This window comes from Leptidea sinapis, chromosome 25 (assembly GCF_905404315.1).
Source record: "Leptidea sinapis chromosome 25, ilLepSina1.1, whole genome shotgun sequence".
Taxonomy (NCBI): domain Eukaryota; kingdom Metazoa; phylum Arthropoda; class Insecta; order Lepidoptera; family Pieridae; genus Leptidea; species Leptidea sinapis.
In genome coordinates this window covers 12,327,621-12,339,457 of record NC_066289.1, presented here as the reverse complement: position 1 = coordinate 12,339,457, position 11,837 = coordinate 12,327,621, and the positions used below count along the sequence as shown (strand labels likewise).

Below are 11,837 nucleotides of genomic sequence, written 5' to 3'. Positions count from 1 at the left end.
TGGGTTCGTGAACGGACAACGTAATAGTTAAAACTTACAGCCATTAGATGGGGTTCAAAATAAGCTGGGTTAAAGTAAAGTTTTCGTCTAGTCGTTCCCACAGGTCTTGCGATCTCTCTGTCCTCGATAGTTTCAACGATCGACACGTGCTCGTCTGGAAGTTTCTCGATGCCTGACTCATCGCGGTGGCTCATTTCCATTCCGTAGAATTGATTTCTTGTATCTTCTCTTTGTAAGTGAATGACAGCAGAGGTTGTACGTTTCTGGAACATAAAAACATAGTGATATCATGCCAATTTTTATCTACCGTCTAGGTCTTACTGTTTTTCAAATGTTGTTTATTCAAGTAGGTATCGGCATGTGGCTTCATAAATAATTATTAGCTTTATGATGTATTACAAACGTTAAGCAGAAACAATATTTTATATTAATTTTATCGTACTTTTTTTCCTAAAATTAAATTTTTGGGCCTAAGCCAAATTTTCCCAAGGGATACTAAACCTTATTAGTCTTCTTGAATTATTACGATTCTGGCAAGGACGATCTTTTCCTTAAATGATTTGATACTAACTTGTTAATAATATGGAAACTTGTATTACGTACTTTAAATCCGTTCTCATCACTACGCGTGCTGCTATCAGGCATGTCTTCAGAATCCGACACATTGCTACCAGAATCACTCGTAAACGATCGTACAACAGATAGGAGAGGGTTTTTCTTAATAACACCGTCATCTTGTCCCATAACATTCGGTAAAGATTGCACGCACTCAGAATTAATTCTCATTATATCGCGTTGCGTCAAAGATTTCCCGTTTTTCTTCTGCTTAAGTCTTTGTATTGTGCATTCTGCACTAGCGATTTTCTTCCTTTTTCGGATGTGGAGGTAGAGGAAAACTGAGGCAACATATATGAGCCCAAGAAGTAAGGAACTGATGCCAATCGCGACATATTCAGTTGCTGAGAGTCCATTGCTTGCTGAGGATTCAGCTATTTGGGCATCCGGAGTGAATTGTACTTCTGTTATATCTGAAATAATAGATTTTTCGTAGATTGGGGAAGGCAGTATCTAATTATAAGTAAGTTAAAGGTGACTTTTCGGTTAACCTACTCTAAAACCTTGACGTACGGACCTGATTAATAATAGTTTATAAGAAAAAGAAAACTTACTAGTAGCATGTCTAGGCGGGGTTCCCTGTACTCTGAACGCGACACAGGGAGTGAAGACTCCTCGCAAGTCCAGAGGGGAGGCAGGGGTTGTGGATACATCACGACACAAGAGCCGCACTACCATCAGCCGACCCGACATGCGAGCGCGAACGTCATCCTCTCCGTTCCACTGAAACATAAAAGGATTTGAAGAGAACATTGGTAGACTGCTATTTTTGTCTGATTATCAAAATATTCTGCGGGACCCCCTTTCATGCTCGTCATCTTGAAACAGAAGATGTTTAGTCTCCAAAGTCCAGACATATCACTAGTTACAGCGCTCTTCAAACAGAATTAAATAGCGCTTGTACTCTACTGTTTGGTGGCAGAGGAAAGTGCCGGGGATGGAAGGTAGATACACAGTAGACTAATTCTAACAACCAACTGAAGTAAGCGGGCGCGAGGAACTGAATGTTCAATATTCAGGTAATGATCAACATATCGTAAACAATAGTTTCGTCTTCTAATTGTGAGCGTGTGTGCTCACGTATATTCCAGACTGTAGGATTAGACCAGTAGAAATAATAGAATTGCTTAATTATTAAATTCCGATTGCGCAACGAAACACTATACACAAAAAAGGGACCACGAAGTGGGAATTGCAGGATTTGTATGTGAATCATTGGTTGCAATACAACAAAATATTGTAAAAAATTAAAAAAAGTATGATTTAACTAGTTCAAGTATACCTATTCCCTATTTCTCCCTTTTATCTTTTTCGCAAGTATTTTTTTTTTCATTAGCTTCCTCAATAAATACTTTCATTTGATTTGGTAGGTACCAAATGAAAGTGTTCAAAAAAGTGTGTTTCACGAGGATCTATCATAAAATGAGCGAGGGCTCGCGGCTTTTTTCGCGTAGACTTAGCGTTTTACTTAAATTTACCGATTGGAATAAAATAAATAGGTATTAGTCACTTAGATAATTTATACGTCTAGACTCTAGATAGAGCCTCTTAGTGTGCATGACAGCTACATATTACGCACTCGATACTTCAGTTAATTTGTTTAACAGAGGTTAGCAGTTAGACGCTATAATTTTTGCAAGTTCACAGCTGCTGTCACAGTCTTTCTAGACGTAGGTATAAATTATCTAAGACCTATCACATTTTTCATATCATTTACTCTATCTACTTATTAAAGCTTTATTAGCTGTCAAACAGCATTATGCATAATATTCTAAGATTATGCACAAATCAGTTCAAAAACTAAAAAAAAAGTCTACTTTTTTTATGAAAATAAGGGATGAGACGAGCAGGACGTTCGGCTGATGGTAATTGATACGTCTTGCCCATTACAATGCAGTGTCGCTCAATTTTCTTGATAAACCCCAAAATTCTAGTTGAAACTACAATTGCGCTCGTCACTTTAAGACATAACATGTTAAGTCTCATTTGCCCAGTAATTTCAATAGCTACGGCGCCCTTGAGACCGAAATACTTACACATTACTGCTTCACGGCAGAAACAGGTGCCGTTTTGGTACCCATAATCTACTCGTAGCTGGCATCCTGTGCAAAGGAGCCTCCCGCTGGTAGTTAGTGTTATCATGAACCAGGCGATACATGTAACGGCATACGGGTCATATGATGGTATGTCATCACCGCGGGTCATACTCTATTGTAGTACCACAAGATAACACGCGATTTTATAAAATGTACCTACATATTAATCCGAAAACTAGTTAGGTTGGTGAGAGTCAATGGTTATAGGGCCTAGGCCAGCGACACTTCGAAACTGATGTATAAAATAATAATTTGACTTTGACTTTTTATTCAAATAAACAAACCTGTAAAAATGTCCTGCCCTCATCTCTAAACAGGTTAAATGGCACATCAGCATCAAGCGTGTTTCGAAGGTCTAAGAAACCTTTCCTCGTGAGAAATTGGGCTCCTGACACAGCGCAAATTGGAGTCTTTACATCTGCAAATACAATTAATGTGTAGCAATGTGTATTGTTATAACATTATCTGTATGTATGTTCCTAATTTCCTAGTAATTGTAATGTCCAGGAACCAGCTTGGGATTGAGGCTTTCAATTTTTAAACAAATTCCGCTAAATTTCTTGCGCCCATTCTACTCAGATCTGAGGCATTGAAAAAAAAGTGTGTGCGTGTAATCTTTACGCGCGATTGAAGTAAAATGTAATAATAATTAACTTTAGGAATAATTAACAGATACATTTATGTATTACATTAAATAAAGCCTTGTAACCAAATAAGCACTCAGATATTACTGAGGAGCTTTGTTAGATTTTTTGCCAATCTTTTTCTCGGAAACGCTAACGATATAACTTCATCTTTTGAGCAAAGTTGGCATTTTCCCTACCTAAAATAAAAGAATGCCTTATAATAAATAATATTATTTAATCAAGTGAGATGTTATATGTTTTACAAAGAACGATATAATGTTATATTTTGATATTATTATTCATCAGAAAATAAACTCTGTCTTATTCATAATGACTTAGTTTAAAACATCGCTAATATACGCTTGTTAAAAAATGGTATTCATAATAGCATATTAGAGCTAAAACGCTCATTATCTCTTCGATAAAGCTGACGTGACTTATAGTAGCTAGGACCCTTCTATAAACCTATTTTAAGCACTCGAATGCAAAAAGACATGGCCGACATCGATCAGCTGTACATTAAATAATGTTCTAAATAGCTTACCGCTCAAAGTTGTTGGATATCCGTCATAGATTGACAACCGACAGACTTCAAAACTTTGATTTTTGAAGGTTGAAATTATTTTGACTTTTGACAACTGACAAGCCATTCAAAAGATGTCTGTTTCCATTGACAGTTCCTCATTAAATTAGATAAAATCATGTTTTTTTGTACGAAATGGCAACATTGCGTACTATGTATTAGTTATGGGAGATTTATCTAACGAATATGAACAAGGAATTTTATCTAACGTTCGATAGGATTGAAACACGTTTTAACTAATATAGCTTTATACCTTCGAAAAGCGTTTTATTATGAAAAAGGCAGTTAAACTTTTTACAGTTGAGGTCATTATCAGGTTCTGGATTTTCTTTTTTATGCTTACTTTATATTGATGAAAGAGTAAAATATTCCTGGGATTCCGCGATTTTATTTGACCGATATTGTTTTCATTTTATATTCTATTTATAATTCATTAATACCATTCGCACATTTCAAAATATTCACTCAGCAAATAATTTTTTATTGAATATTTACGAATATGGCTGTATCGGCTCGAACCCTTTCCTATCCTTATAATGTACGAAGAAACCAAAAACAAATTAACGAATGACGCAAATGTCAGAAAAAATCTGATAACTTATATATTATTTATTACAAAAGTAGTAATAAATAAGCAAATTATACACTTGGAGATTTTCAAAAAATATTACTGAGCATATTGAAATGTTTTTTTTTTTATAACCATGAAATTAAAATGGCTTAAAAAATTGTTTCAATTGACTTTTTTACTGAGCATTACTTCCGTCAGAAAAAATTTCTAAGTTACCCCCCAGTCGCGCCTAAAGAAGTTTTACTTCAAAAATATTTGAAGGCTCGAGCGATTGCCAATTCCGCGGCCATCTGGAGAGTAAAGCCAAATTGGCTTCGAAGAAACTGGGCGTCATAAATAGAGCACGGCAATACTTCAAACCGGTCCACATTGTAGCGCTGTACAAATCGCAGGTCCGGCCACTTAAGGAGTATTGCTGTCATCTCTGGTCTGGTGCACCCCAGTATCAGGTCGATCCATTTGACCGCGTGTAACGCAGAGCATTTGTCAGCAGAGAATTGTCGGGAATCCAGTGCTCTGTGAACGGCTGAATCACTTGGCGTTGCGTAGAGACATCGCTTCATTGTGTGTCCTCTACCGCATTTATCATGGTGGTGTTCCGAGGAGTTGTTTCACCTGATTCCTGCCGCCGAAATCCACCTTCGCACGACACGCCATAAGTTAGGATATCATCTCCACGCTTTCTTCCACCTTCTACAAAGCTGTGGAATGAACTTCCTTGTGCGGTGTTTTCGGGACGATATGACATGGGTACCTTCAAAAAAAGCGCGTACACCTTCTTTAAAGGCCGTCAACGCTCCTGTGATTCCTCTGGTGTTGCAAGAGAATGTATGCGGCGGTGATCACTTAACACCAGGTGACCCGAACGCTCGTTTGTCCTCCTTTTCTATAAAAAAATCCGTAAATTTATTAAAGAAACCACCAACTTCTTCGTATTGTTAGTTGTGCTTATGATGAAGAATGTCATCAAATTCTGGATCTTACCTTACATTATTTTACTAGCATACATACATACTGTCACATGATGGAATATTATGACCGCGAACACTTACCCTCTTGTAACACCAGAGGAAGCAAAGAGTTTTGCGCATTTTATACATAACTATTTAATATTGTGTTTAGAAAACCTAAAACACTACAATATTATGTTATGAAGACGCGGGGCATTTCGCGCGTACAATATATATAAATAATGCGGAAACCAAAATTATCACAAAAGCTTTAATTATTATGTTTATTACACCCATATTCATTAAAAAATAAATACACCGCTGCCTAAGTTGCGGCAGAAATAGGTCTGATGGCAGTATTGCTCCTTGCGAACAGTAGGTATGTAGGTACAGCTGTTAGTTAATGGATTTTGACAATGGTTCTGTCTTTTTAAGCTGTTCAGTATTTTGGTTTGATTGTACAGCCATAGTTTTTCATGACTGCCTGGTACCGGTCTCTTCTCAGACCATAATATTATGTTATTTTTAAATTTAAAGCAAAATTTGTAGGAAAATGTATAGACGATCAATTTAAACCCGCGACCTCTCTAGATTCTCCCCAGCGGTCTTAACTAAAAGTACGTATAAAACTAAGCCAACCGACATAATCCATACATTTTGCTATGCTCGTTCAACTCGCGTGGTGGTGCATCTACAGGATCTAGGTACAGTTAACAACCTCAACTCGATCCCAGAATCGAAGGAGGTCACTTAGAAATATCTTCTTTTTGTCGTATTTTGTGTGCAGATACTTACTATGGAAAGTTATCTCCCTTGAAGGATGAATTATTTGTCCCTTCAGCGGCAAAAAAACGAATGGAATTCTTTGTAATGCGCTGCCTGTTCCGAACGTGGCCAGTGAACATTCTGAAATATATAAAAGAAAAACACTCAGTCTTTTCAGTCAAAACGACTTCAAGGTTGGATTATATGGCCCCTTGACTGTGAGTTTTACGTGAATACTTTACATATGTTGTTGTTCTTAAATTCACAATGTTTTATTCATCGATATTTGAGATTAAATTTACAGTCAGTGCCTCGTCTGGCATAGTATTATTTAGTAGGTTTGGTTGTTGTTTTCCGTTGGCATCTTCAGTCGAACGCGGAAGAAAAGCTGTGTGTCTGTACTTATGTACTCACGCAAGAAGTTTTTCTTCTTTGGCGAAATAAAACAAATATCCTTAAAAATATTACGTTTGTAGAAAATCAATGTTGTATTAAAAAAGGTTACACCTTTACAACCAATGAAAATATTATAATACCGCATAATTTAGTTAGATACCGTGGAATTAAATATTATTAATTTATTTATTTACAATGGTATCTACTTAAAAACTTTAGATTTGGACGACAAGTCAACCATCCATCCATCAACCATATAGCTACAACAGCAAAATATCACCTGATTTTATTATCATCACTTTTATGGATTTCCTCTTTCTATTGAGGGAAATATAAAGATTATATTCGTTCACGTTAAAAAGAATAATAAATCAATTTGAATTATTAACTTCACCTTCCCAATCGTTAAGTAACACTTCGTAGCAACGTAAAAGTATATTTGACATGTCATTATTTGCATCTTCTTGATACAGTTTGTACTTAAGTGTCAATCGACTTTCACGAATCTTACCATAACGGATTTTACGGTGACGCGGCAATTTTTTAGCCTAGACACGTTGTGATGAGATTGCTGTTTTTAAAGTAGCTGTTGCGACTTTTCTTTTTTTTTAAGAACCACACATAGACACAATTTACGAAAAACCTAATCGATACTGAAGGATAAGAATAATGGATAAGCTTTGCTTTATTAGCAGAGCTTATTACGTAGTATTTACATCCTCTTTGAGCAGAGTTATTAGTTGAGAATTTAATACAACCCTTTTCTATTCAATTTTTTATTGTGGCATATGTGGGCTACCATAATTTATTTATTAAAAAAAAGGCCACCAAATATAGAGTATTCGTACGTTGATGTTGAGTTTTACAAGATTTAATAGTAAATGCTTAAATACAGCAGTTTTATTTCTTTAACTTCTTTACAAATACTAATGCTGTTAGTAAGACTAAAAAATTATATGAAGAATGTTTAGGCTGGGTTGCATCATAATAGCTTAAGTCAAATTTAAGTTAAAGTTAAAAAGTGAAATATCAAGTCACTATCGACTATTTATTTGAAACTTTTGACAGGTCGCTATTTAACTATTTAACATTAACAATAGCTTTAACCGGCGAAGATTGGTCGGTTACGGTTAACAGTTAAAGTTATGATGTCATCTAAAAATTTTCAAATGATGCAATACATCTTTTGCTTAACCTGTACTTTAACATGTTTGTTATTGTTATAGTTGATGAAACCCAGCATTTAACAAATTTAAATAATATTAGTTAGTGTTAGTTCGTGCTACTTATAGTTTAATCTTGTTATTTCTATCTATCTTATTTTTGATATATTTACCTAAAATATTAAGAAATGGAGTAAAACCTGAGAGATGAGACATTTAAAGGTTAAACGAAGTAGGACGGGGAATTTCAGGAGGTTATAATGGTTATATGGTCCACATTTGTAAGGTAATTTTAATTCAAAACGAATGTTCCTTGTATGTCAATTTAACACACATACCTTTATGTTGAGTCTTATGAATTATCTAGTATAAAACAAACACTGTGTGCTTAAGACATCAAGAAAAAAGAAATAATAAATATGTATAAATTACTCAAAATTTGCTCTGACTGGTCATTCTCCGATATCAAGCGTTACACAGCCGAGCGTGACAGCTCAGTCTCAGTTTTCTTGACCGACCCAAAAATTCTGAGCAGCACTACAATTGCGCTCGTCAACTTGAGTCATAAGATGTTAAGTCTCATTTGCCCAGTAATTTCACTAGCTACGGCGCCCTGCAGACCGTTACAAAATAATGCTTACACATTACTGCTTCACTGCTGTGCAAAGGAACCTTCCACTAAATGCAATATTAGCTTCTACTAGCTCCCTTACCTGGTAAGTCATCGACACATAGTTCCCGATCTTCCCTGAAGAGTGGCGCACGTTGAGGGCACCCACAGGCACACCCTCCCACCATCAACAAGGCCCGATGTTCACCCGCGCCGTGCTCTGCGCATTGCGCCGCACCGCAGTCATCACCTTCATACATAAATAAAGCCTTTAAATATTTTATAATTTATTAGCCTTTAAATATTTACATAGTTATGTCAAACATTACTCGAATGAATATAAAAGTTACATCTTTTAACGTTTATCAGGAAAACAGCTTTAATAAGAAGTGGCAAAATACACATCAGCACTCTTTTAAATTAAAAAACAATTACTTAAGCAGCATAAAACATAGTTAAACTTAGTACGTCATGGAAGATAATCGCCCTGCCAATAAATAGAATTATTTTATGTTGTTGAATCAATTTTATTTTAAACATTGAATGATTCAGGATCAGATCGTAAATTACAAAAAACAGATAACATTTTTTATACTTGACTGGACGGGGATTCGTTTATTGCTTGGATTTTTTTTTATTCCGCACTATGGTGGATGTTTGAAATAACCTGCAATGGTTTACATTAATTGTCAAAAGCCCATCGGACTATCATTCTGATCATAATATTAGATGGTACCCTTCTTCACTCCTACCCCGGCACCAAGTACACAGCCGGCCCGAGCTTCAAGTCTCCTTAAGAAACGTCCCGCGACTGTTGTTGCGTAGTATTTGTGGCCCACGAACATGTTTCTAGAAAAGATTTTCGGGCTACCAGCATAGAGAAGGATTTTAGTCGGTAGGGATAGGGGGTGTTCCACTACATGGGCCCCGCTTAAAAAAAATGTTTTACAGTCATTGTCACTCTCACCGATCAGTGTGAACACGTCTCCAGTCTCCTGGCGCGTGACGTCAGCGAGCGTGTGTGCGGCCGCAGCTGTTCCCAGGAGCAACACTACCAGGGCGGCCATGCTACCCCGCTGCGCCCAGACAACCGCCCTGCGGCCGCATGGCTAACACCTGCAACGAAATAATACGTATATTCACATTGTAAAGTTAAAATACAAATAAAATTTGAAAACAAAATTTTATGATCGATGCGGGACTCGAACCCACGACCTCTCGTGTTCCGTGCGAGGGCTCTTACCAACTGAGCCAACCGTTCGAGCGACATATCGTTGATAAAATCTTGTATGCTTTGTTCCTCTACAATCTGCCTACGCAGTCGTAGAAGTACCTACTTATGGAAAAGCACTTACTATTCATAATAAAACATAAAAGGAAAGTTTTATAAATAATTGTTAATAAGCGCAGTATGTAAGCTGTGTTGTTCCATTTTGCTATTTAATATAGCGGAGTCAATATAACACCAATAGTTATATTTCCACTAATACTTAAACAGTATTTTAACATGTCACCGTTTAAGTATCTGTTAAGTTATGCATAACGACTTAAAATAACGTCTTTTACACATAATATCGTCGCACATAGTTACTATGTAAACTTTGCATCTTTAAAAATTTGAAATGGTTCGATAAGAACTCCAAGTAAAGAGTTTTGTAACGGTTTGTTTTAAATTCATTTACCAGAGTTACATATTTTACAATTTGTATGGCTCAATTATAAGGCATGAAGAAATCATAAAATTACAATTATAATATCATTTTATATGCAATTTGAATTCGTGGTGATGCCAATTTGAGAGTTGACATGTTGACACAATATAATATAATGTTATTTCCCCCCATGGTCATTTATGGATTGCAGTTTAATACTTCCGGCTTTTTCGTCACTTCTTAAATACATTCACGCCTAGGGTATATTATACTTTTCATCAGTATCTTTCTGTATACACATGCTTGTGTTTTATACCTATAATAATATTTTTTTTTAGGAAGAGGAGGACAAACGAGCGTACGAGTCACCTGATGTTAAGTGGCCACCATCACAGGAGCGTTGCCGGCCTTTGAGGAAGGTATGCACGCCACTTTGGAAGAACTACGCACGCACTAGGAAGCTCATTCCACAGCTTTGTAGTACGTGGAAAAAAGTTCCTTGCAAACCGGTCTGTGGAGGAACTTTACACATCCATCATAGTGGGGATGATATCCTTATTTGTGGTGTGGTGAAGCAGCTCTTCAGAACACTCCCCGTTATAAATGCGGTAGAAGACACACAATGAAGCGATGTCTCTACGCAACGCCAAGTGATCCAGCCGTTCACAGAGCACTGGGTACTTGAGAAGCTCCCTCGATCCGTAATTAATTCCATCATCAGAACTTCCAAGTTAAAGTCAAAGAATATTTTTAAATTGTATAAGATGTCTTTGTTATTTAATTTAAAATGCAGATTGTTGTCGTTACGATACGAAAATCCGTTATTTGAAAACAGTGAGAATCTAGTGAAATGACATTAATGACGGACGCATGATCGGGTTCATATTGTGTTATCTGCACTTAGGATGGGGATCGTGACGGTTTAGATCACATTGTCAGTGTTATGGTCAGAATAAGATGTCGCTTAATAGTTCCGAACACTTTAATTTAAAATTCATACGAAATACAAGATGAAGTGCATTCGTCCAAATTATGCTGAGGCCTGAGGGTTAGGTCCGCAACATTGGATCAGGTGTGATCAGCTATACTTCCTGTGATATGACGTCTTGATGGTATTGAAAAGTAAAACAACCATTATTACTTTTTAGCACAAGAATGGACTACAGTTGCATGCGACTATCACATCTATTTCAGATGCAGTCCATGCTAATTTGGTTACAGCGTCCTCCGGCATCAAAAGTCCAAATAGTTTTCCCCAAATCGTAATTCCAAGGTAGAGATTTATAATAGCAATGTACTGCAAGTTTTTTTTTTTGCAAGTTACCGCACCTTCTAACGATAAATAGTCAAACTAGTTATTTCCTGCTCAATAATGTAAAATTTGTAACAGTTGCATGCGAATATGATATTTATTATAACAAGCGCTAGTGTACTTATTGTAAAATAATATATTTACCGCACCCTCTAGCGTTCAAAAGTTCAAATAACTATATTTACTGTTCGAGAAAGTGATGACAGTTGCATACAAATGTAACATTTATTTCAAAGAGAATTGAGCGCTAAATATATTGGTTACAGCGTTCTTGCGTTGATTGAAAAACGTGTTACTTAGTGCTCGAATTGGAATTATCTGGAAAAATATCTTTATTTATTACTTGCTGACCCGACAGATGCTGTTCTATCAAAAGAAAAAAAAATGATGTACCTAGTTATCAGGAATAATAAAGTCAGCGTTTTTATTGAAAGCTTTGAAGCCATTTATACTCGTACCATTGTTTTATGTGTATTGCAAATACATTTTAATTTACAA

The 11,837-nt window shown here is 36.2% G+C and overlaps 1 protein-coding gene across 1 annotated transcript in view; it reads right to left on the bottom strand.

The window, feature by feature from the left end:
• The window catches only part of LOC126971923 (uncharacterized), a 79,150-nt gene that overhangs the window by 4,281 nt on the left and 63,032 nt on the right, over positions 1–11,837 (bottom strand). Inside the window, exons 3-9 of the mRNA XM_050818429.1 lie at positions 9,343–9,491; positions 8,479–8,625; positions 6,237–6,347; positions 2,996–3,129; positions 1,170–1,338; positions 604–1,028; positions 39–263 (exon numbers count right to left, since the gene is read on the bottom strand). Of these exons, the coding sequence (XP_050674386.1) occupies positions 39–263; positions 604–1,028; positions 1,170–1,338; positions 2,996–3,129; positions 6,237–6,347; positions 8,479–8,625; positions 9,343–9,442 (1,311 nt within the window). The 5' untranslated portion in view covers positions 9,443–9,491. The remainder of the gene's footprint in view (positions 1–38; positions 264–603; positions 1,029–1,169; positions 1,339–2,995; positions 3,130–6,236; positions 6,348–8,478; positions 8,626–9,342; positions 9,492–11,837) is intronic.